The sequence below is a fragment of the Grampus griseus genome, assembly GCF_964374135.1.
Source record: "Grampus griseus genome assembly, chromosome: 17".
Lineage (NCBI taxonomy): Eukaryota > Metazoa > Chordata > Mammalia > Artiodactyla > Delphinidae > Grampus > Grampus griseus.
The window spans coordinates 18,872,512-18,899,661 of NC_139011.1; the positions used below are offsets into that span (position 1 = coordinate 18,872,512).

The 27,150-nt window shown below is 34.0% G+C and overlaps 1 protein-coding gene across 3 annotated transcripts in view; it reads left to right on the plus strand.

Moving 5' to 3' along the window:
* The window catches only part of TAF2 (TATA-box binding protein associated factor 2), an 81,811-nt gene that overhangs the window by 33,244 nt on the left and 21,417 nt on the right, over positions 1-27,150 (plus strand). For all 3 annotated transcript variants that reach the window (XM_082675057.1, XM_082675059.1, XM_082675058.1), the window contains 8 exons: positions 768-833; positions 2,901-3,153; positions 4,582-4,722; positions 7,311-7,421; positions 11,520-11,713; positions 12,581-12,720; positions 15,565-15,634; positions 21,724-21,833. In XM_082675057.1, the coding sequence (XP_082531183.1) occupies positions 768-833; positions 2,901-3,153; positions 4,582-4,722; positions 7,311-7,421; positions 11,520-11,713; positions 12,581-12,720; positions 15,565-15,634; positions 21,724-21,833 (1,085 nt within the window). The remainder of the gene's footprint in view (positions 1-767; positions 834-2,900; positions 3,154-4,581; positions 4,723-7,310; positions 7,422-11,519; positions 11,714-12,580; positions 12,721-15,564; positions 15,635-21,723; positions 21,834-27,150) is intronic.

The following is a 27,150-nucleotide window of genomic DNA, read 5'->3' on the forward strand; positions in this document are numbered from 1 at the left end:
TCTTCTTCTTTTTGTCCTGTGCACCTTTGAAATTGAGAACATCTGATTGCTACCCTTTTCATAATATTTCCTTTGTTTTGTTTTCTCTGTAGTAATAGCACATCATTTATGTATCCTTTGGTGTGAGGAACATAAAAAGACTGTGCTCTCTTTTCCTATTTTGTCCTCATGTGACCATGCATTTAGTGTAGTGTCCAGTAGATTTTATGATTCAGGAGTAATTTGCATGGAAGCAGTTGCTTTTGTTTTGGCTTATCTTAAATCTTGTGCATATTAATTAATTATACATATTAATTAGTACTGTTAAGATGTTTTGTGGTTTACCACTTGCTTTATTTCATATAGGACAGCACCTTGCATGTACATAACATGTTCAGAATTATTCATGTCTCATTTCAGGCCTGGTTATTTTTTCGTTTTTTATAAAGGATTTCCTTATTTGGTAGATCTCTTATCTTTCTGTATAAAACTTCCAGGTACCAGTTTTTGGGAATATATATATGTTTTAAGTTAACATTTAGTTGTATATTTCTGATTTTTGTTAAACTTTGATCAGGAAGACATTTTAATATCATTTACTTCATTCCCTTCAGTTTCAAAATAGACAGGTTTTGTGGTATTTAAATTCCATTACATTTTCTATCTCTTCCTCCTTAGGATATCTTTCAACACTATGTGAAATTCTTAATTTGAACTTCAGCTGCTCTTTATCTGTTTTCAGAATTGGAAATGTCACAATTTTCAGACTTACTTTTCCTTAAATGTAGGAATAAGAAGAAAAAAATTCCACTGATGAATGGAGAAGAAGTTGACATGGATCTTTCTGCAATGGAGTAAGTTAGTTACTTAAGTTTAAGGATATAACATTTTCTGCATTCTCATTTGTCTTGTAATATATTTACATCTAAAAGTATGTAAATGTCCTGAAATTAGTACATTTAATACTTTTAGAAGGCAATAAAAACCTTATGTTGAAAACAAATTTTAACATAAAATTATAATTAATCAAAGAGAGAAAAGTGAATCTAGCCTGGCCCAGGTGAAATTCAGAGGAAGTAGCCTTGAATTAGTTTTCTTGCTTCCCTCGTGGCCTCTAGAGCATTGCTTCTCAAACTGAAGTGCGTGTAAGTCACTTGGGGAATCTTCTTAAAATTCAGTTTCTGACCCAGCTCTTCACTAGTGGGTCGTGATAGTTTGCATTTCCAGTGAGTTCTCAGATGTTATTGGTTTTCTTTGTCTTTGGACAAAGCCCCAGGGCACTTTGAGACTTGCTATGTTTGCAAAAAACAATTTAAATATCATTGTAAAAATTTTGTGGTAATATTTATTGATTGACAGGCATTTTATTTTTAAATATAATGTAGCTCAGAGTTTATTTCGCCCATCCATATTGTGCCTGTGTAGTTTTTATAAAACATCTGTAATTATTTACTAACTTGGTTACCAAATATCACTTCTATTTATTACACAGTTTATATAATCTTTCCATATTAAGTCCTTGCCTGTAGTAAGTACCCAGTAGTATTTGTTGAATTGAGTTTATATTTCAGGTGGTGTTCTTTGATAAGAGTGTTAGACTAGATTTTTAGGCTGGTTGCTTTTCTCTTTTTTGGCCACGCCCCAGGCGGCATGAGAAATCTTAGTTCCCCAACCAGGGATCAAACCCGAGCCCTGTGCAGTGGAAGTGTGGAGTCTTAACCACTGGACCACCAGGGAAGTCTCTAGACTAGATTTTTAAAACTGTTCTTGTTACTTTGAGAGGTACATGAGGATAAATTTATGCTATACCTCTGAACTATGATTTCAGAACTTTGTCTGATAAAAATGATCATGAGTCTAGCATTTTTTAAAAAATAAGTCAGCTAAACAAATTAATTTAATAAATTAATAAGAAATAAGTTTATCTGGGACTTCCCTGGTGGTCCAGTGGCTAAGACTCTGCACTTCCAATGCTGGAGGCCTGGGTTCGATCCCTGGTCAGAGAACTAGATCCCACATGCCACAACTAAGAGTTCGCATGCTGCAACTAAGAGTTTGCATGCCGCAAGTAAAGATCCCGCATGCCGCAACGAAGATCCCGTGTGCCACAGCTAAGACTGGATGCAGCCAAATAAATAAATTAGTTAATTAAGAAAAAAAAGAAATGTTTATTTTAGTTACAGATTGATGTCTCATAAAGAGTGGCATTTATAGCCATTGGCAAGTATTAGACTTTAGGAAGTAAAATGAAGAAATTTGGTCCAATTTCCCCTTTTCACATCATACAATCACTAATCAAAATCCCCAAATCAATATTTTCAGATGGATTTTTTTGTTTCAACAAGATCAATATAGGGCTACCCTGGTAGCGCAGTGGTTAAGAATCCGCCTGCCAATGCAGGGACACGGGTTCGAGCCCTGGTCTAGGAAGATCCCACATGCCGTGGAGCAACTAAGCCCGTGCGCCACAACTACTGAGCCTGAGCTCTAGAGCCTGCGAGCCACAACTACTGAAGCCCGCGCCTAGAGCCCGCGAGCCACAACTATTGAAGCCCGCACCTAGAGCCCGCGCTCTGCAACAAGAGAAGCCACCGTGATAAGAGAAGCCTGCACACCGTAACGAAGAGTAGCCCCCACTTGCTGCAACTAGAGAAAGCCCACGTGCAGCACCGAAGACCCAACACAGCCAAAAAAAAAACAAATATATAAATAAATTTATAAAAAAAAGGATCCATATAGATGGACATTGTGAGAAACTTGAAATTCATATTAAACATAATGAGAAAATTGTCAACGTGATCTTTAAAAACATGAACGCAGTAAAACTGCATGGAGAAGGGAATCTGGTTAATAAATGCTGTTTTTTATAAATATATGAAATTGAAAAAATAAATAAAAAAGAAAATTATATTTTCTTTCAGTGCTGATTCTCCTTTGCTGTGGATAAGGATAGACCCAGACATGTCGGTATTGAGGAAAGTAGAATTTGAGCAAGCAGATTTTATGTGGCAGTATCAGCTCCGCTATGAGAGGGATGTTGTGGCACAGCAAGAGTCCATTTTGGCCTTGGAAAAGTTCCCCACTCCAGCATCTCGGCTTGCCCTAACTGACATATTAGAACAGGAGCAGTGTTTCTACCGCGTGAGAATGTCAGCTTGCTTCTGCCTTGCAAAGGTGAGATTATGTACAGTAGAAAGAAAACAAGATGGCTGATGCGTATTTTAAAAAAACAAAATTATCTCTAAAGGTGAATTAAAATTCACCGTAGTCTTTAATTTTACTTGGTGGTTGGTCTCTTGAAAGCTTTTGCCAAATGCTTTTAACAAGGCTGATTTGAAGAAACACGTTTTGACCTGAAAATAAATAATGCACTAAAATTTTATAGTTGTTAAACTGAGTTTAAAACCAAAGAGAATTTTCCCATTTTACTGGATTGCCGACCAAAGAATTGTTAAAGCAAAGAATGTAAGAAATTCCTTGGTTTGAGTGATATTTTATATTGTAGTACATGAAATCAGTTCATCTTAATTATCCCACTGTGGTGGTGATTTCTTGTTGGTTTGAACTTAGTAATCAATATTAGGGATATGGAATTTAAAATGATAGGTTCTATTATTTAACGTAATAGAAAAGTTAATTTATTAAGAAAACTACATATTTTTCTTTAGATACAAAAAAACCCCTGAAGGTAGAACAAATGAAAGCCAGAAAATGCAGACAAATATTTGGCCAGAAATACTGGGTTCCAGGTATTTAAAAAGCATATTGGTACTAGGTTCATTCCCATATAGTAACTCTCTTGCCTTCCTCCCTGCTAAATCCACTTGTCCAGCATTTCAACAGATCATAATGGTTTAGATTTGTTTTATCTCTAATGGTAACTAGTGAGCAGTTTGATTCCTACATCTACTCAGATATATGAGGGAAAATGTGATTTTCTTTGATAATCATCTGCTAAGGATGTAATTTCATTGCTCCTATAAAGTTCTTCGTGATTCTCACATGCAAAATTCTTAGCAGATCTGTAAAATTATAGACTTATTTGAAGTTAATTATAATTTCATTCTTTTCAGACATGATTTTTATATACACTAAAAGTATCAATAGCAAGATGTGGATTTTTTTGTAAAGTGTTCTTACAGACTTAGGTGGTAGCACTGTACTTGCTTATTTTTAAATTAGGGTAGATTTAAAAGCCTTATTTAAAATCCATGGTGATGTTTCTATCTGATAAATTTAAAACTTTAGAACTGCATCTGCCTAAATGGACAAAACTTACTCAGAATAAAGTCTTTGCAAACAAGTTTTCTTAAAACATAAGAAGAGTGCTCCAGTTTAGAAACTAACTTGTTGAAAACAGTTACAAGTGTACATAAGAATTTTAGGGGAGGTAGAGTTTATATATATTTATAAATATATAAATGTATTTATATACATTTTCTTGGAAATGATCATGAGAAGCTAAAATGTATTAAATTTCTAAGAACTGAAATTGTTAAAAATGAATCCGATTGTATTGATAACTTTTAGAAAGCTATTTTATTTATTTAAAAATATGTTTTCCATGGTGGTCAAATTACTTCATTTTCTAATTACTTGCAGATTGCAAATTCAATGGTGAGCACATGGACAGGACCACCAGCCATGAAGTCACTCTTCACTAGGATGTTTTGTTGTAAAACTTGTCCAAACATTGTGAAAACAAACAACTTTATGAGCTTTCAAAGTTACTTTCTACAGAAGGTACAGTCTCCCTTCTAGTTTTCTTATGATTGTTTTTTGCCAATATCTGTATATCTCATTTTAACCTGGGGACTCTTCAAATATTATTTACTTTCTTATAAATGATTTTGTCTGTGTTCTCTTTTTGCTCCTAAAATGTTTTCCAAAGTTTCAGTTGTTCATTGATTTTATGAACTGTGTGCGAGTAAGTCACTGTCCATATTAATACTAAAGTAAGTAGAAATGGATAATTTGACTTTTTGGTTGGTTACATGGGGGATGGAGGTATGGGTGGGTCCTTCTGATGGTCATCCTTGTAGGATGTGGACAGCATTTCTGAGTCAGAGACAATACAGCACACAGCTCTAGTTTCAGTCCCAGCTCTGCTGCTCACTAGCAGTTTGCAAGAGGACAAGTTTCTTAACTCTCTAAGCCTCAGTTTACTCAACTGTAAATTTATCTTTTTTTAAAATTAAATAATATCAAGCATGTGAAGTGTTTCGTACTATATTCTTATCAAATAGCAAGTTTTTTACAAATGGTAATTTAGAAAGTGGTGGTGTGATAGAGCCACTGTTTTAGGAAGTGATGTGGGAATGGCAGGGTGGTCAGCATTTGGGCAATTTGGAAGTCATTTGTAAAATATTTTGAGTAAGTTAGTAATGAAGGCCCAGATTAGATTAACTGGATTAACTACAAGGAGGAGTAAAGTTGAAGTAGAAAAAAACTAATGAAGCCTATTCTTTCATGATTTGGTGTTGAAGAGTGTGAGAAAGGTGACAGGTTGAGGATAAAGCAAGGCTGAGAAAGGACATTTCAGGTTTTGTTTTGTATAGAGGGAGAAAAAGCTTGAGGCATGTTTGGCACAGAGAAAGGAACCAGTGGAGAAGCAGAGATGAAATATTCATCTCTTGGGAGCAAGTAAATATAAAAAACATAAGATAGAGCAAATTCTGAAGTTATTAGTAGTGGGTGGGGACATAGTTGTGAGGTTAATTTTAGAAAAGATAAGAACATTCCTTTTTCTGAGGCAGGTAGAAAGCAGATTAAAAGTAAATGAAATGATAGATGTTGAGGGGAATGTTAAGCAAGGTGAGATTTGTATGTGATGGAGAGAAATGTGAAAAGAATTACCCAGCCACATGCTGAGAGTGGAAGTCATGACATATTGATAGTGAATTTCATCAGCAGAACAGATTCAGGAGATCGGGTTTGGGAAAAGCCAATATTGGTGTGATCAAAGAAGTCTGAGGCATCCTGTTATTTTAAAGAACCGAGCATTTCATAGTACTTGAACATGTTGCTCAGCTCTCTATTGCCATTTCACTAATGTATGGTCTGAAAGCAAGTTAATTTCTTTGACTACCGAATGTGTCCCCTTCATTATGCCATTGTACTTCCATATACCTGAGATCAATATTCAGATTGGGAGTTGTGATCCATTAATGAGGGGGGTCATGAAATCAATTTGGAAGTTTTTTTTTTTAAATAAAAGAAAACAATAGGCAGTATCAGAATGCGACACATGAAATAAGGGTAGGTGTAAGGTTTTTTTTGTTTTATTTTTTACTTTGTATACATGACGTGTGTGTGTGTGTGAGGTTGGGATGTAAATGTATTTCTTACTGTGGGTTACAGTCAAAAAAATTGGAAAAGCAGTGCTTTTAGACTAGTTCACCTTTCACATAATACTTCTAGTGGCAGAAAAGAGAGAGAGAGGATTAGTGCTTAAATCAAATTTAAGTCCTATTTCTATGGGAAAAAAACTTTCCCTCAGTTCTTACAGCATTAATAGTAACTATTGTAGCACTGACCGTCCCCTTGCTTCTGGTCCTTCAAGCAAGCAAAGGAGTCCTGCTACTTTCTGTCCCCCAGCTTAGAGGGAATAGTTATTTTGAATCAGAAGACGGGGTAGTCCAAATCTCTCTGTGTACTGGGGACTGTGATGTCTATTTGTCTGTAGTTCTGCCTCGAGTTTGAATAGCTTGGTTTTACTGGTAGAGGTTACCACTGTGAGTCAGGCTTCTACTTCCTTAGAAAAGTTGCCTATGAAAATTTGGAGAGGAGAAAGTTAAGCTGGATTTTAGATAATTTACCATTTTTCCTTAGGCTGAGAATGGGGCAGTGGTACTGGAGAATCAGTATCTTCTCAGACTGGTGATTGAACTCTACTGTCTGCCTGCCACATGCCTCCAGCCACTGTATCCATTAATCCTGAAAATGGTTGTGAGGAAACTAGACTCCTGCCCAGTAAGCAACTAGCTATAATAATCCATCTTAATAGGCAGTGGTGTAGAAGTTGAACAATGGTCTTATCTAATGTTAAAGCCCATACCTTGTCCCTTGTAAAACACGGAACTGAATTTACATTACACATACCTCTTCTGACAAATGGGCTACAGAGTGTATCCAGTTATGCAGCTTTCCCCTTGGTTTCCTACTCAGTTCCTTTGTTAGCATGTTTGAGACATGTTCCCAGTGGGAGGGGTAGGAATCGGTGGGGGTTGGAGTCCATCCAGATACCTGTGTCAGCCCCAGAGTAACCCTGTTTCAGCATATACTTCATTGAATTGTAGTAATGAAAATTAAACAAAATTTTTTTTTTGTAGACTATGCCAGTTGCGATGGCTTTATTGAGAGATGTTCATAACCTTTGTCCCAAAGAAGTCTTAACATTTATTTTAGACTTAATCAAGTACAATGACAACAGAAAAAATAAGGTAAGATACCTTAGTATTATAAAAGTAGCCAGTGATATTTTGTTTTTAAAGAAATATTTAGACTGTGAAATCATTGTTGTGTCCATTGTACTTGAAATTTATAGAGAAAGAAATATACAAACATGATTTATTATAATCAGTACATGAAAACCAAGATTACTTGGTTTTTAAATGTTCTGTATGCTGTTATAACGTGGAGATAGAAGTACATCAAATTTTGGGAACTCAGCTAACTTTTGTTTTGGTGACGTCTGACAGCTCAATTTTATTTTTATTCCTTTTTTCTTTTATCAAGTGATACCCAGAAAACAGTTCCTCTTGGGATAACTTGTTCATTGATGAATTTGACTTTTTTCTTTTTTACCATTATGTGTGTTTTATTCATTTATTTAGTAAATTGCTATTGAATGCCATGCTTCAAAAGTTATTTCACCTTACTTGTTATCATTCTAACCATCAGCAAGTGTTTTTGAGAATATATGCTATGCTAGGCGGTATACCACGTTACATAGAAAGAATGCATGGTAGTTGCCGTCTGGAATTTCATTTAAATTAAACGTCTATTGAAGAACTGCTGCATATCACAGTCTGATTCTGGGGCCTCAAGGATTCAGCCTAATGGGGAAATCAGATAGGTAAACAGGTTATTCATAACTGCTAAAGTGGAGGTATGTATACACAAATTTCTAGGGAGATTCAGAGGAAGTAGTGCCTTCTTCCAAGGGTATAGAGAGACACTCAGGGAAGTTTTGTACATAAGATGTGACCCTCGAACTGAGTCATAAACAATAGGATTTTCCCAGTCTGAGTAGGGCCAGTCTAGGAAGGTTACTCTGAGCAGAAGGAACAGCACATATAATGACACATGTAACTTGTAGGATAAGTTGAATTCATGAGAAGTTTAATAAAACATTACAACAGTAAAAAAAAAGTCACAAGTGGACCTCCCTGGTGGCGCAGTGGTTAAGAATCTCCCTGCCAGTGCAGGGGACATGGGTTCAAGCCCTTGTCCAGGAAGATCCCACACGCCGTGGAGCAACTAAGCCTGTGCACCACAACTACTGAGCCTGCGCTCTAGAGCCCGCGAGCTACAGCTACTGAGCCTGCGTGCCTAGAGCCCGTGCTCCATGACAAGAGAAGCCAGTGCAGTGAGAAGCCCACTCACCATGACGAAGATTAGCCCCCACTTGCCGCAACTAGAGAAAGCCCATGCGCAGCAACGAAGAGCCAACGCAGCCAAAAATAAATAAATAAATTAATTAATTAAATTTTAAAAAGTCACAAGTGTTTTATTTACAAATGGTGATTTATAGTGAAAAATCAAGAAGGCAAAATTTTCCTCTTTAAGTCAGTAGAGTAACATTCAAATGATTTGAGAGTCCTTAAAAAAATTATTTCTTTAAAGAATGCATTATAGCTGATACACTTTCTTTCCATTTTTGAATATTGTTAAAAAAGATTTTGTAAGATTCTTTCCTTCCTAATCTGCTGGTTTGTTTTGACTTTCACTTATAGTATTGCTTTCTTCACCTACACGTGAATTTCTTTTTTTGAAGATATAATTGTCTTCAATTAAGACTAGCATACATCTTAATCCCTGAAGATATTAAGGACAGAATAAATGCAAATAATAACAACAGTAATAATAGCTAGTTTTTTGTATGTTCCATGACCTGTACCAAAACTTGATTAATATGATCTTCATCAGACCTGTGAGATAGACACTATAATTATCTCAGTTTCCATTTGAGGAGATAGAAGCTAATAAAAGCTAACAGATTTACTCAAGGTCATATATGCGGTAGGGCCAGGAGCAAAACCTAGATTTGTCTGATGTCAAAACTTAAAAATTATTGTTGAGAGAAAAAGATTTTGTTGTTATTTAAAGATTTGCAGATTAATGGATTAAAACTGGAAGAAAAGATGTGATTGGATGGTGCCTAAGAATAGTTCATTGATTTTCTTATGTTTGTTTTTAAAGTACTTCACTTCCAACCACTAATGATTTGTCTCTGAGGGCTTTGGTTAAGCATATTTTTTAAAAAAGGTTCACTATATAAAGTGCATGAGAAGAAATGAAAGATTTTTCTGGGATTAAGATTAAATTAGAAATACAGAACATTAAATGCCAAAAAGAAGTTGGGATTTGGGGGTGGGAAGATATTTTTTAAAATTTTAACATCTCATGAATTGGGCAGGAGCGTTAAATTTAATATTCTAGATAACTTAGTTTTCAAGAAGACTAAAATTAAATCCCTTTCAAGCCTGGCTATTAGTCATTTTATATGAAAATCTTTTATATATACACATGAATTTCTAACATATTTCTAATAAATCATATATACATTTATGAAATTTGTCTTCTTAAATAAGTATGCAGAACATGGGTTGAACTATTCCTGATACCAAACGATCATTGTTAAAAACTTCAGTCAGCCTTTGCTGCAGTACGTTGACGTTGATGCCTTCAGTTGTTTTTTTTTTGTGGGAAGTTTTGCTGTATGTACTAAATGCCCCCACACCCCCCCAGTTGTGTTTCACAAATTATTTATTCTTCACTTGACTTTGGGGTGATCAGATAATCTAGCCTGTTCGATTAGGAGTATAGTGTCTGTGAGAATTGGATATGGTCTGAGGGGTAAATGTTAAATATTTTGGTTTTTGTACTTCATCCACATCCCTGTCTCATTTTTAATTTCTGAATTTATTCTGTGCTCTGAATACTTAGTTCAGAAACAATGGTTAAGTAAATGGTCTTTTGCTTTGTTAGCAAAGTAGTTATCAGAGGTAACAATGAAACTATAAAAATACTTGGAGAAAACCTATGAACATTATTTAAATGATCTCTGAATGCAAATGGCCTTTCTGAGTGTGAAACAAAACTTAGAAACCGTAGAGAAAAGGTTGACTGAAGTTATAGAGATTAATTTTTTTAATCATTAGAACAGTTTGAAAACAAAACTCGTCCATGGTGAATACTTGTGGAGTATTTTTTCTTTGGTTTTGTTTGTTTTTATGTGCCTTGTTTTTTTTCCTACCTGGTATTCGAACATAGGAATGTTTAGGGACTGTGCCATTATGTGTGTCAGTTGGAGGTTCTGGCTCCATGGTGGAAGTCAGAAGGGGCCAGGTCTTCTTCCTTTGTCTCCTAGCAGTTTGTTTTACCACAGCATAATCCCAACACTGCTGATAGAAGTAATTAATTTGCTTGCTCCATGTTCAGATTTCTAGGCTAGAGCATCTGAGTTGCTGAGTTTAAATCAAACCACACCCAGATTGCTTTCAATAAATTGCTTCTCTGGGAATTGACTGGGATATGGATTTAGGAATTTTTATTTGTTTTTTTGGATGGTTTCCTCCCTTTTCTCTGCTTCTCTTGCTAGAACTCCTATTATTTGTATGTCATGTGTTCTACACCAGCCTTCCAACTTCCTTGTGCTTTCTTTCCTATTTTTTATCTTTTTTTTTTTTGCTCAAAATTTTTGGAGTTTTTTTCAATTTTATATTCCAATTTAATTTTTATTCTGATTCTCTGCATATTTCTTTTTTTAAAAAATGTATTATCCTGTTGGAAGGGATATCATTGGTTACTTCTCAGACAATATTAATGGTCACTTTTGAATTTTTTTCCCTCTACTGGTTTTCTTTTCCTTGTATACTCTTATTTCCTCCAAGTCACTTTTCCCACTTTGTTCTGGTCTCTCTTTATGTTAATGCTTTCTTCAACTATCTGGTGACCCTTGGTTGGATGTTTTAGATGAGAATAGAGCACTGAAATAGCTGATTTGAAGCTCTGTATTACCAGCAGGATTTGTGGACTGTGGTCTTCCTTTTAGAGGAATCTGGCTAGATTACTATGAGAGTGTCTTACATGTAGTAAACATTTGTCAAGTAAAGTAATGTATTTCTAATTAGTAGACCTCTTTCACTCTTTTTTCCACTGTGTGACTCTATACAAAGGACGGAATTGAATACTAACCTGAAAACTTGCTTATGTTTTCAGATGAATTATGTTTTTAAGTTATCATATTTTATTTTATTAACTTTTGAATAGACATGTAAATTCTGTTGTCTTCTCGTAATTATTTTTTGGCTTAGTTTTCAGATAACTATTATCGTGCAGAAATGATTGATGCCCTTGCCAACTCTGTTACGCCTGCAGTCAGTGTGAATAATGAAGTTCGAACTTTGGATAATTTAAATCCGGATGTGCGACTCATTCTTGAAGAAATCACTAGGTTTTTGAATATGGAAAAACTTCTTCCGAGTTATAGACACACCATCACTGTCAGGTATGATGATTCTTCGTATTTGTTTCTTAAAGTTATTTGCTTTCATAATTATAAGAGAAATTTATTTGCATAGAGAATTGGGAAATATAGTAAAGTAAAAGAAAATCCTATATGATTCTACCACCCATGGATAAATTATTGCTATTTTGGAGAATGGCCTTCTAAATTTTTTCCTCTGGTAACTATATAAATTTTAAATTATTTGCCATATTGTATATATAGTTTTTATATTCTGCTTATATCATAAACACTTTCTCATGTCATCAGAAATTCTTCATAAGCATTGTATTTGATGTCTGCATAATCTTTTATCCCATTGGATATAATTTAAACTCTATTATAGTTTGTTGTTTATTATTGTATAATTATAATAGTTATATAATAATTATAATATAATATTATTATACTATATTATTAGTTTATTGTTAGGCTTCTTTTACGGCTTCTGTCAACTTTGTATGTATGACTGTCGACAAGTTCTGTCTATTTCATGAGGAGTTCGCTAAAAAAAAGTTGATTTACCCATTCAACATTATGAACAGTTTCAACTTTCCATATATACTAGTGAATAAACTATATATGTATTACTAAAACTTTTGGAGAGAATACTTTATTTAAGTTATGCTTTATGCTAAATACATTTTTCTGAAGTGTGTTCCAGTTAAAATACCTGAAACTGAATTTCCAAAGTTTTGAAATTAGTTTTCTTTTAATAGGGTTTTTTATTGTCATTGCAAAAATTGAATGTTAAAAAATTAAAAAGTGGATTCAAATTACATTCATTTTTCAGCTTACTGTTACGGATTAATTTCTAATGCCTTGGAAACAAGTTTAAAAGAGTATTTAACTATAAATACATTTTCCTAGTTGTTTGAGAGCCATACGAGTGCTTCAGAAGAATGGCCATGTGCCAAGTGATCCAGCTCTTTTTAAATCTTACGCAGAATATGGCCACTTTGTGGACATCAGGATAGCAGCTTTGGAAGCAGTTGTTGACTATACTAAAGGTAATGCTTTAGAAATATATGCCCATAATCATTTTATCAATAGAAAGAATTGTTTACCATTTACTATTTAGTTATTAGGGTTTTCATATTATGTACAATACAGATATTTTGATTTTAAATTCTTGACTCACTGATTGAGAGTTTTTGGTAAATGTAGAATTCATATAAAAATTAGTAAATGAGGGAAAAGAAAAGAGTTATAGATAGATATCTTTGGTCTTTCTGAAAAGTTAGTGTATCATTTTATAGCTTTAATTACATGTTATTTTAAGAAATAGAAGGTTGGGGAGAAATTTCTAATTACATAAGGTTTCAAGAAAACATTTTGGGGCTTCCCTGGTGGCGCAGTGGTTGGGAGTCCGCCTGCCGATGCAGGGGACGCAGGTTCGTGCCCCGGTCTGGGAGGATCCCACATGCTGTGGAGTGGCTGGGCCTGTGAGCCATGGCCGCTGGGCCTGTGCGTCCGGAGCCTGTGCTCTGCAATGAGGGAGGCCATGGCAGTGAGAGGCCCTCGTACCGCAAAAAAAAAAAAAAAAAAGAAAACATTTTGTACCTGTCAAAACTGTTATCTGTGAAAGTAGAGCAAGAGATACAAGTAGGAACTTCAGGAGGGGGATTAGGCAAGGCTTTGTGAAGTTGAAAAAAAAATAAGGAAAAATATGAATAAGAGAACACTACATATTCAAAACATTTTCAGAAATAGAAGAAAGTTAAGGAGATGAAAATATTTTTAAAAATTGTCATAACGGGCTTCCCTGGTGGCACAGTGGTTGAGAGTCCGCCTGCCAATGCAGGGGACACAGGTTCGTGCCCTGGTCCAGGAAGATCCCACATGCCGCGGGGCGGCTGGGCCCGTGAGCCATGGCCGCTGAGCCTGCGCGTCCGGAGCCTGTGCTCCGCAACGGGAGAGGCCACAACAGTGAGAGGCCCTAGTACTGCAAAAAAAAAAAAAAAAAAAAAAATTGTCATGAATAGAGCAGGTGGAAGAAAAGCAATAATCCCAGAAATAATAGAATACTTTGAAAGAGTGTAAATGAGACTGACCTAAGCTAGAGTCTGATGAAATTTAAAATTTTAAGGTTAAGGAAAAAAATGTATAAGTTCCTAGGAATATCAGAACCCAGTTATTGTACAAGGTGAAAAAATACTGTGGCCTGTAACTTCTTCAGAATAAGAAGAGTTCAAAAGACAGTGAACACAGGCTAACATAATGCTTAGGGAAAATTATGACCTAAGATTTTCTACTTTGCCAAGTTGTTGTTCCTATAGCCTTGAAGACTTAGAAGTACATTTCCTATGTAACATTTTAAAAAACAAAAGTCTGAAAGATAATTTTCAGCTGACCTGTAAAGGAATCAAAATAATAACTCAAGATTGATGAAAGTGTGATATGAAAGGCCCAGTGACAAGCAACTATGCCTATAAAATAAAGAGCTAAGCTTAAATATTTGTTAACATGGTTGTAAAATTTAATGCAAATTTCAAAGAAATTCTTAAAAAATAACATGTCAGTATAAGAACTATTAAATTAATCTAAAATTCCAGATTATACTAAAATATGGGAAGAATAAAGAAGTTATGATAACATTCTCATCTGAATGTAGAAAGAGAAGAATGGGTGAGGGAAATTCTTTAGTAGATACTGGTTAAGTTTCTCATGTTAAGTAGAGGAAAATATACTCAAATCCTTATAATTTTTTGTAAATTTCAGTAGAAATACTGCTTCTAGAAAGACATTATAAAAGAGTAAGAACAATATAGTGTGTGTGTTATATGTGTTGGCCCAAGTTCAGAAAGGACTGTCATTTGTTCTTCCTTTTTGTTGAGGGTTAAAGTAGTCTTTCTTTTAAAAAATGCTGGTTAAAATAAGAACGTTTTTTCACGTATTTCTTGGCAAGAAAAAAAATGTAATCTTATGTCAGTTTTCAGTTTTATTTTGCCTTTTACCAATTTGTGAAATATGGAAATCTTGAGGTCTACCAAATATGCCATTATTCCCAGCCAAGTTATATGAATGATGTTCACTCACATAAATCATATAATATGAAGAATTCATGAATTAGTACTACCTGAAATCAAATAGAATGCTAATATTATGATTTCCAAAAAGAATGCTAAATTAATAAGTGTAATTTAATTGAGAGATATTTAAGTGTGAACCATAAATCCAGTTCATTAGGAAATGAAAAAGTGGAAAATATTAGAAATAAAATTCTAAAAATAAAGCTTTTCAAATCATAAAAGCAATACTTTTTGAAAAGGTAAATGGAAATAGCTAATAAGTTATTTTGTTAAAGTTATTTATATTTATAGTACTAGTTTTGCAGTTGTTTCTTATGTTATAGTGAAAAGTTAAGGCTGCTCTTTTGTCTTAAATGAAAGAAACCACTTGGGCAGAAACAGTTTACCATACTGTATGATATAGTTGAGATACCATTGAGTATCGAACCTCTCTATAATTTGATTTAAGCATCTAGAAAAACAATTTAAACACATTTCCATTTAGAGTTAATCATCTCTAATTTAGAGCTCTTAATAAATTACAATTTGTTTTATGTTGTATTTACTGTTGATTTGCGCCTTAGTGGAAAATATACTCTTGGTCCTGTTTTATGTTTTGGCTACATATATAGCACAGTACTTGTAAAATTTGCCAAGTGGCCTGTTGCATTAAAACATGTAAGAAATCACCTACATCCTTCAACTCTGATTGGAAATACGGCTAAGGCAGAATCCTAAATATTAAAGGCAGAATCCTAAATATTAAGTATAAATTCCCTATTTGTCACTTGTTTAAATTTGTTATAATTAACAACAAAAGTATTTCTTTATTTTTATTTTCAGTGGACAGGAGTTATGAAGAATTGCAATGGCTACTTAATATGATTCAGAATGACCCTGTACCCTATGTAAGGTTAGTTTTTTTATGCTGTAATATTTTGTTTTTGTAAGTCCTAAAGTAAATAATTTCAGAGCATTATACTTGTTCCATGTATATGGAACATGTATATAATTTTTGAAAATATAGGAATATGTTATCCATTTACTCATGTCCTTATTTATTTTATTTGCCTTTGGAAAGACATTTTTAAAAATACATTGTTACTAAGGGTAATTCCCTGAATTTTACATGTGATTTCTATTGTAACTTAAAGAAAAGCTTGTGTATCCGTTTTTAGTGCACATGGAGGAAGAAAGCCCTTATCCTAAAACCTCTGTATCGATTGATTTAATCTATTTTAAAAGTAAATAAAAGCAGTGTTTTGATGTATCCCATTTGTTCCTTTCTATCTTATATAGAATCTTAATTTTTAATAAATGGACTTAGGATTTTAAAATGTAATATGACATTGTTAAAAATTTAGAAAATAAGGGATAATAAAAGAAAATCCTGGTCCTGACGTGGTAACTATTTTCATTTTTGTATTTTCTTCTTCATTTCTTTCATTTCTGCTGCTTTCTTTTGCAAAGTAGGATATTTATAGTGTATTCGTGCAGTATTAAAATTTTTACCATTTCTGCCGTCCTTTCTTTACACCTAGTAGACTCAAATTTGTGTTCACATGTTGTAATAATTCAGTCTCATAAAATGAAATTTGAAAGCTGGAAGATAATTTAGATTTTAGCTATTCCAACTAGAAATAAGAACACAGAGACATTGTCTTCTTCAACTTTACACATCAGTTGGCAGATATTTTTCATCTAAAAAAGCATACAAATAAACTCTGCCTTTTTTTTTTTTTTTTTAAACTCTGCCTTTTAACTTCACTGAAATGCATCTGAGCATGAAGAATCCATGTAAGGGATTTCAGCTAACTGAAATCTATATTTCAAGTGTTTTAAATGATGCTTATTAAATAAATATTCTTTGTACAAAGTTCTTCTCTTTGTATTTCATAGTTCTTGATTTGTGATCTGAATTGTATTTTAAATAATTTGTCCTTGTATTGATGTGTACCAGGGGTAAGGTTGACATGGACAAAAATCTCATAATCACCCATTCTGAAGTAAATACTCATATAAAAGAGAATAGGCAGGAAACCAGCCTCATCTCTTTATCTGCCAGAGCTCATGCATTTGAAAGTTTATAATAAGATGCTGCTGATGACAAGTAGGGACAGAAAGTATAAATACAGTATAAATAAAGCTTATCATGTATTCATTTATGTTTTCAATTCACATCAAGAACTAACATCAAGGCACATATTTCTTTTTTTTTAATTAGTTTACTTTTAACTTATTTTTGGCTGCATTGGGTCTTTGTTGTTATGCATGGGCTTTCTGTAGTTGAGGCGAGCAAGGGCTACTCTTCTCTGTGGTGCACAGGCTTCTTGCTGTGGAACACAGGCTCTAGGCACGTGGGCTTCTGTAGTTGTGGTGCGTGGGCTCAGTAGTTGTGACTCACGGGCTCTAGAGCGCAGGCTCAATAGTTGTGGCGCACAGGGTTAGTTGCTCCGTGGCATGTGGGATCTTTCCGGACCAGGGCTCAAACCCGCATCCCCTGCATTGGCAGACAGATTCTTAACTACTGCGTCACCAGGGAAGCCCCAAGGCATATATTTCTGAGATCTTAAAATTGTGTTTTGAGGATCATTTTCAGCAGATTATAATATTATATAATACTTGTAGTTATGTTTCTAAATTATATACTGTACAGTCTAAATGATTGCTTTTGAAATGTGGAGCTGTTAATGTCATTCAAATTTTAAGAGCACTGTTATTTACATTCTAAACTGAAAATCTGTATAAAGATATAGTTCATGATTATATTTGATGTGTTTACTTCATAAGTGATGTGATTCATTTATATCACGAATAGGGAACCTCTTAGGCTTTACTTAATGTCATCTAGCCCATAGTTATAGTTAAAAAAAAGTTCAACACATCTTAAAGAAAGTCTTTAATGGTAGTGAATGGTCACAGGATAGGAGTGTTATTACCACATCAACAGTTATTGTATGTGTGTATTATTTGGTGTCTTGGGATATCTGTCTCTATTTTTGTGGGGGGTTTTTTTTCTCTATTTTTTATGCTTTGAATAGGAACTCTGTCCTTTTCTCTTTGTCCCCATCATTACCTTTTCTTTTCCTTCCTCCCTTCCTATCTATTTATATTGAGGTGTAATTGACATATTAGTTTCAGGTGTGTAGCATATTGATTCCATATTTCTATGTTTTAGAAAATGATCACCACTATAAGTCTGGTTAACATCCATTACCATACATAGTTACAGATTATTTTCTTTTGACAAGAACTTCTAAGATCTATTCTCTTAGCAACTTTCAAATATGCAACACAGTATTACTAACCATAGTCACCATGCTATATATTACCTCCCCATGACTTATTTATCTTACAACTTGGAAGTTTGTACCCTTTGACCCCATTCACCCATTTCACCACCACCCAGCTCCTGCTTCTGGCAACCACCAGTCTGTTCTGTTACTTTTTCTTAAACTCGTTGAGTAGCCATCATATAGAACTGCTATATTCTGCTGTGTTAATTGGATAGAATTCTTAATCTTAAAGGTAGGTAAACGTTTCTGTTTCTGTCTGTCTTAAAATCAGTGACATTCGTCTCTCCTGCCCCCAAAAGAGCGTTTTATTTTTATGGCTTTTGGTTGATTTTTAAACTCCTAATAGTAAGATGGTCATTAGTAAGAAATTTTTTTAGCTGTTGATTTAAAAAATTTCTGTATTATTATGTATATCACAATTGCTGATTTTTTGAGAGTTAGATAAAGCTCTGAAGAATTTGGGGGCTGAAACCTTAAAATTTAGAGGAAAGAAATTAGTTACTTGTAATTACTCCTGTATGCTTTAAAGCTAAATTTGAACACCATTTCTACAAGGATACTTTCTTGACTACCTGCACTAGGTCATGTCCCTCAAGTCATAATTGCCCATAAAATCCTACAGTTGTTCCTTTACTCAAGTACATACATAGTTCCTATGTATGTGTATTATTATAGTTTGATTTTTTTTGTTACTGCTGTCTCCCCCATGAGAGTATAAGTTTTAAAAAGACAGGGACCTTGTCTCCTTTTGCCACTGTATGTCTGGCACATAGTATGATGCTTTGCATATAGGTAATTAAATACATGTTAAACAAGTGGTTGAATATAATTTTTCCCCCTCTAATCATATATATGTTTAACTTAATTCATATGTTAAAGAAAAGTGATTTTATCTCTGTAGTGACAACTGTATGTAAAAAAAAACCTTAAGCTGTTTAATTATTTTTAAATGTTTGGGAAAGATCTTGGTCTTTTATTTGGGTTTGATGTTTTAAATGTAATAATAGGGTTGTTGGCTTTCCTTGTATAGTCTTCTCTCAATAGAAGATTTTCAGGACTTCCCTGGTAGTCAGTGGTTAAGAATCCGTCTGCCAATGCGAGAGACACGGGTTCGAGCCCTGGTCCGGGAAGATCCCACATGCCGCGGAGCAACTAAGCCTGTGCACCACAACTACTGAGCCTGAGCTCTAGAGCCCATGCTCCACAAGAGGAGCCACCACAATGAGAATCCCTTGCACCGCAACGAAGAGTAGACCCTGCTCACCACAAATAGAGAAAACCTGTGCGCAGCAACAAAGACCCAATGCAGCCAAAAAGAAATAAATAAATGAAAGATTTTCAGATTGTAAATCAGTTCTTTATTAGGATATCTTAAGAATTTAAGTAAGTGTGCTTTGGTGCATTGTTTTTAAAACAAATTTACATTTTTGAAAATTACAGTTTCCTTTCAATGGGAATAACTTAAAATGCTCATTCAGATTTGCAAAAATATAAACTCACATTAAGAAGACAACTTAAAAATAGCGTATAATTATTTCAACCAGAGCAATAATTCTTAACATTTTGGATTATTCCTTTCCAGTCATTTCTATGCATGTATATTACTTTTTACATTAATAAGAAGAACTTATTAAATATATTTACTTTAGATTTGGGTAGGATTATTTTAAAGATGACATGGAATTATCTTCTCATGTTGGAATCAAGCATGCATATATGATCACAATATATCATTTCCTCAAGGGACACACTTACACTGAATGCCTTTTCTCCAGAGAGATTTTGAACATTTTTCTGGTTTCGATTTGACTGCATTTCTTATAGATAGTGATTGGCAATGGGATTGGACTAGTCCACCAAGAAATTTGTCAGTTGTTTAGGGAAATAATGTGTTGTTTTTGCTACCATGAACATGGCATAAACCCATGATTTTCTCAGGATTTGCTTCAGGTCTGTTTCGTATATCTGAAGTGTATGCTTATTGTGAATTTTGTTTAATCTCTTAAAAATTAAGCATAAGATTCTCATTTTCTGCCCTTAAACTTTATCTCCTCTGAGTATTGCGTTGAGTGTTTAGTCAGTTATAAATACTTCCTTGTGAAAGCCTTTCTTCTATCATCTAAACTTTAAAGAGAAATAACTTTTGAAAAAATGCTTAATTTACTAAAAGTAGTACACATAATAATCATTATTGCTCTTTTAATTATAATTTCAGAGCTATCCCCAGAGTACCATTTACAATTCATTGGCATGGCTGTAAAGAGTTTGTAATGATCTGAGTAAATACCATGAAGTTTTATTTGTTGGGCCCTACGGTATTTGGGGTAATTGGGGAAGCAGCCGGATAGAAACTTAACTTTTCTTCTTCATGCAAATTAAAAGTATTAACATTAACATCTTCTAAAGAAAAATCCATCCACGTTTTAAACGGTGTTATTTACCTGTAATACCGATCTATTCTTACAAACAGAAATTGCTCCTAAAGATATGAAAATATCTTTACTCGTAAAGATATGAAAATATGGATATGAAATATCCATAAGGTATGTATCCCCTTTCGTATTACCTATGTATAAATTGCATCTATAACCACATTTCACGTTTGGTTCTCGTAGCTTTTCAATAGTCTTCAGTCTTAAAATGTCAAATCACAAAAGTATGTTAACAGTGAAAGTCACATCTTTCAGTTTTACAGACAAGATATTGAAGCCAAAAGGGGTTAAGTGACTTAAACTACAGCCTTGCAGTTCTACTTTCCTCCCATCTTTTTTTCAAGTACAAATCCAATTTGATCTCTTGCCACTAAACGTAAAAATTTCCCAGGTTCAACTTCTTTAAGGTCTTGCTAACCTCAACAAATATAATGACCTAAGTTTCTTCCTTAGTTATACCCAAGCCTTCCATTATTCTGAGATCTTGAATTTCTCAGACCTAGTCCTAGACCTGGCTTTTATCCTGAATGCTAGACTACTGCCGTGGCTTCCTTGCTTCTCCTTTTCTTTCTCTATTCTTTTTTTATGGTGTCTCCTGCTCGTAGCATTGAGCATTTGTTTTTCAAATTTTGTATTGGTCACATTGTGCTATTTTTCAGAAGACTCCATAATGTGTTTGGGTAGCCTTTCATGTAAGATAAAAACTTCCAATAGTGCAGTTTAACTCCTATCCTCTGTGAGGATACTTTTCTTAATTGACTCTCTTAAGCTTCCGCTTATTTTGAGGAAACTTTTTTGCAATCTCCATATTTAAAATAGTGCTGCACATTTTTATGCTTTGCAAAGTTACTATAATAATAAAGTTTATATTGTCTCAAATGTAGACTTCTTGGCCTACATGTGATTTTTTTTTTGCCTCATTTTAAGATTTTTATATTTGCTAACCAGTCTTTTTTGTAAACTTTTCTAAGAAGAGTAAAATGTTCATTTTAGAAGTGGGATAGGAAATGTTGGTTAGGAATATATAGAGTCAGGTTTTAGAAGACGTCATTGTACCCTAAGGCACTTTTAGAGAGAACAAATCCACCAGAATTTTTTAGTAAAAAAACAATAGTAAATGTTTAGAATGCAACATAATGTCTTTTGAAATGGAACTAAAACGCAAAGCTAGATCTCAGAAGAGAGACGATAAAATAGGAAGGAGGAACTGCAGATAATTTTCAAAAGTTTTTATTTAATGGTTAGCAAAAATTTAATTTTTCTTTATCTTTCAGACATAAGATTCTAAACATGTTAACTAAGAACCCACCATTTACTAAGAACATGGAGTCTCCCTTATGCAATGAAGCTTTGGTAGATCAACTTTGGAAACTTATGAATTCTGGTAAGACAACAATGGCTTTAAAAATTTTTTTTATTATTGGGGTATTTTCATTTTATAACAGGTTATCCATACTAAAGAACTGTGGTTAATTTGTCCTTTATTTTATTTTATTTTTTAAGGAGAATACTTACCTTCACAGTAGTGGCTGTGATTATATTTGCTAAGGACATAGACACTCACTTTGCCCCACAGGGTGGTTGAGGAAACAGAAATATTAATTTATGGGAAAGTGTCCCAAATGTTTAAAGAGCTGTAGACATGAATTTGCAAATATTATTATTTTTATTTCAGAAGGTTACAGAGGGTTGAAAAAATGGCTTCTCACCTCTTTTCCCTAGCCTCCTAGTGGCCTTTCCCAGAGGTAACCAATTTCTTGTGTATCCTTTCCAGAGCAGTGCATATTGTTACTGTTCTGCACCTTGGAGATCATGGTATCTCATCACAGTTTTAATTTCCATTATTTAAGTGAAGTCAGGAGGCGGTTAGTGCTCCCAAGCATGAGCTCTGGAGCTAGTTTGCTGAGGGTTAAGTCTCAGCTGGATGACTTACTCTCAATGTGACTTGTCTAAGCCTATCGTTTTTCATTTTTAAAGTGCAGGTGATGGTAGTACCTACTTCTGCAAACTGAAAATTAAATGAGTTCATATTTGTAAAGCACAGTAACTAGTTCATATTATGTGCTCAAAAATGTTGTTATACTAACATAGTAATGATATCATTATACTTCTCATATATGTCAGCTATTTGTAGTTCCTTTCATGTAAGTCATTCATATTCTTTGCCATTTTTATTTAATTGAATTATTGGTCTTTTCCTATTGACTTCTAACTGTAGTATATATGTAAAAAAAATTTGCCTTATGTCTCTGATATGTTGAAATTGTAATACTGGTTTTGATTTAAAATTCACTGGTTTTGATTTAAAATTCAATCAAAAGCTAGGCTGAAAAGTGTTTTGCTTAAAGACAAGTTGTTACAGATAGACGGTGAGGGAGCAGTGGGTATTCGTTCTAATAAATATGTCACTTTACCTTCTTTCTAGAATATTGGAAAATAACTTGCCCTGCCTATCTTATTAGTGACTGCTTCACTGAATCACAACTAAATACCAAGTTCTGATTCTTTTTCAAAAATTATTTAATTTACTATCACTGAGATGTTGTGGTTGTATAACTTCTGTCCCTCAGTTTCATAGTCATAGTCCAATAACCCCAAGTAAAGGCACCATAGTAGATATTTCATTGAAATTTAATAAAATTGAAAATAGAATGGCCCTTGTCCTCAAAATATTCAGAAAACAACACATAATCCAGTTTATGTCGATATTGCCAAATTATTATTCTCATATTTTCCCTAATACCTAGAAGAATAAGTGCTACTGTTTACATGTTTTATATTTTGCTACTGGTGGTTACCTTAAAGAATGTTGTGATTACTGTCATTTAGATCCAGGGGATGAGCATACAAGTTCACAAACTTGTAAAGGATCATTCAGCAGTTAATATGTGGCACAAACTGTACTGTGTTGAATATATTCTTAGTAAGAATGCATGATTCCATGGTTGTGATGGATTACAACTTTGAGGAAGGCATAATGAAGTACAAAGAATTCTCATATCGCCTTCTAGGGAAGATTTCATGGACAAAATAAATGTGTGTTTAAGATTAATGAGACAATCTCTGTAAAACATTTGAAGCCCATTGGAAGATTGTGGTTATACAAACTCAAGGTCTGATTGATGTTTAGTATTTATTTTTGATAGTGTTCAGTATAAAGTACAGTTACTGCTTCAGTTTGGAATTCTCTGTGCCAATAATCTAAACAGAACAGATCAGTGAGGCCATGGTCATAAGCAGTTTTTTGCTTGGTTCTTCAGATAAATAACTGGGAGCAATATGAACAGTGGGAGTGGCACAAATAATTGGGAGGGTTTTTTGGTTTTGTTTTTCTTTTTAATGTTTTTGGAGAACATTGGGCATTAGGGAAGATTGATTAGAAGGTTGCCCATTTCCCTTCCAAGCCTGGGCCTCTGGGATACATAAATGAATCTGATCGAAGAAATTCCTTTAAAGTTTTTTTTTCCAATAATAAGTAGTATCATGTTGCAGAGTTTGTCTGCACAAAATAACATAAAAGGAAAATACCATATAATTTCATTATATCTCCACTGTTCAGATTTGAGTGTATTTGGTCTTTAGGGAAAAAAATTGCTTTTTGTGTATATGTGTATGGACATAGTTGTAGTGAAGTTTTTAAATTGCATTTTATCATGAGAATTTTTCACATTGCTATATTATCTTCTTAACAGTTACTGTTTTAAGAAATGTTAATGAGAACTCACTTGTAACAAAAGGAGCTAGAGCATCATCTAAGTCCCTAAATCCTTTGGAACTCTGCCTGCCCCTTACTCTTTATTGGGGTTCCTGGGTTATCACGTCACTTGAGATAAGCATTATCTTGATTTACATATGGAGAACAAATAAATTGTGGGCGATAGGGATTTAATTATATTTAATTCATTTATTTTTGTCCTGTTCCAAGGTGGATTTGAAAGGTGTTGACTTTGCTTAGTTATAAAATTTTTGAACTCATTTGAAATATATGGAGACGTATCATGGCAGTTAAGGAAGGATCATCTTATGAGATGGTCATCAGGTACTCCTGAGGAATCAAAGTTTCTTTGCTTAGCTGGTTTCAGAAACTTTTCAATAAGAGATTAATTGCAGTAGGATACATAGAAACAGGATTTAGAAAATTGAAATTAGTTTGAAAGTAAGATGAACTAAGAAATCACATTTGTGCTTTTTAAAAAATTGATATATCATTCAATGACTATTAGTAATACTCTTTTTAGAAATGTACCGGGGGGATTTTAATGGCTCTGTGCCAGAAGGAGTGTTCTCAGACTTCTACTCTCAAGATGCCAGGACTGCCTGGTATCTGCACTCTGCCTGCTGTGTGGTAGCTCCACTTATCCTTGAGTTTTGGGCGCTACTCAAGTATCTTCCTAACAGTTTTTGCTGTGAAAATACACACACACACACACACACACACACAACTATAGATGTATGTACACGTGCATACTCATATTAGATATCTTAACTCATTCACTGGTTTAATTTTCCCATATAACATTTTCTCCCCACCATTTTGTTTCTAAAATTTTCAAAGCTTAGAAAAATTTAAAAAATGGTATAAAGAATAACCATATATTGAATATTTTCAGCTCTGTTAACTAGTTGTTAACATTTTACCATATTTACTTTCTCTCTTTTCACTCTCTGTGTATATGTTACAAACCCTCTTTTTCTGAATCATTTGAAAATAAGTTGCCTCATGATACTTTTCCCAAAATACTAAGCATATATTCCTAAGAATAAGGACATTCTCCTGCATCTACACAATACCATTATCATATATATCCCATATTCAGGTTTCCTCAGTTGTCCCCAAAAATGTCCTTATAGTTCCCATACAGCTTTTAAAGTAATAATCCTCCACAGAAAGTAACACATTTTTAAAGAGAAACATCTTTCACATTATATAGTCTTCATCCCTCGTTGCTTAAGAATCTTAAATAGTTTTATTTTTAGTTAAAAATATTACATTGTCCAGGGGCAATTCTTTTTAAGGGTTTCAAGTATTAATTTATTCATCAGTTATTTCTTGAGCACCTCCTGTTTGCCATTGTGCTATGTTTTTTGTTTTTTGTTTTTTTGTGCGGTACGCGGGCCTCTCACTGCTGTGGCCTCTCCCGTTGCGGAGCACAGGTTCCGGACGCGCAGGCTCAGCGGCCATGGCTCATGGGCCCAGCCGCTCCGCGGCATGTGGGATCTTCCCAGACCGGGGCACGAACCCGCATCCCCCGCATCGGCAGGCGGACTCCCAACCACTGTGCCACCAGGGAAGCCCCTGTGCTATGTTTTTGCATACAAAGATGCCTTTTCCATTAACTTAGTATAATGGAAAGAGAGACATAGGAACAGATAGACCATAATACAAACAGGTAGTTGCTAAAATAAAGAGAAGAGCAAAATACCCTGGTAACCTGAAGAACAGAACCGTGAGCCCTGCCTGGAATGCTGGACTATTCATGGAGTGGTGATATTTGAGCCAGCTCTTGAGGAATGGAAAAGAGTTTATCAGGAGAAAGACATTTTAGGTAAGAGAATTAAGTATATGTAAAACCTTTGAGTTCTGAAAGGATATTTGGAAAATAGTGAGTGTTAATCTGGAAAGATAGATTAGGATCCAAAAGCAAAGGGCCTCAGGAATTTGTGTTTTATCCTGTAGGCAGTGAGGAGCAGGTGGAATTATGACCTGTCTGACTTCTGTTAGCTGTATGTATTTTTTTGCACACTGAAAGAAATCGTTTTCCTTTCCCAAAGAAAAATGTTTCAAAATTCAAAATATATGAGATCCTACTTTTTGTAGCTTTTAGGTAAAGTACTGGATTATAGCTCAACATGACAGTAATTTAAAAAATTCATTTAAAAAATAAAAACCTAAGAATCAGAAATTTTTATTGGTGCTTTTTTTTTAAGTCAGTATAGTGTTTATTTCCCAGTTATAACAACTGCAACAGGTGTAAAGTCATTCTTTATAAAATGCACAAATCAAATTACTGAACATAAAATACAAAATTGTAATCACAGTAATAAAAAATGTTAACTAATTATAATATAGTAATTTGTTTAAAATAATTACACATCATTTTTCCATGGCAAATAAATTTATTACAGCAATTCCAGTATTTATTTGTAACTGTGTCTTATTCTATAGAAATGGCCACTGGACTAGACTACATTTTTTGTAATACTGTAGACCTTAAATCATGTTTAATAAATTTTCAGTTTGAGAATAAATTCTCCACTGGCGCTGATATTGACAGAGTTACATGTAAACTGACAGCCAGATAAGTGTTTGGAACTGTGTGCAGTAAATTAATGCTGCATGATGATGTCCCATCAATATGTTATTCATTAGCATGTTCATCAGTAAATTTCAGTTGTAAATTTTTATGTACTTGTACTAATTCATTTCTACAGATTTCAAAGTATATATGTCATCTAGAGCAGAGGTCAGCTAACAGTGGCTCTAGGGCCAGATCTGACGCACAGTCTGTTTTTGTACAGCCCATAAGTTAAGAATGGCTTTTACATTTTTAAATGATTGGAAAAAATGTTAATAGTGTCTCATGACACCTGAAAGTTTTATGAAATTAAAATGTCAGCATCCACCAATAAAATTTTATTGGAACACAGTCCTACTCATTTGCTTACGTATTGTCTATGGCAACTTTTACACTACAGCATCA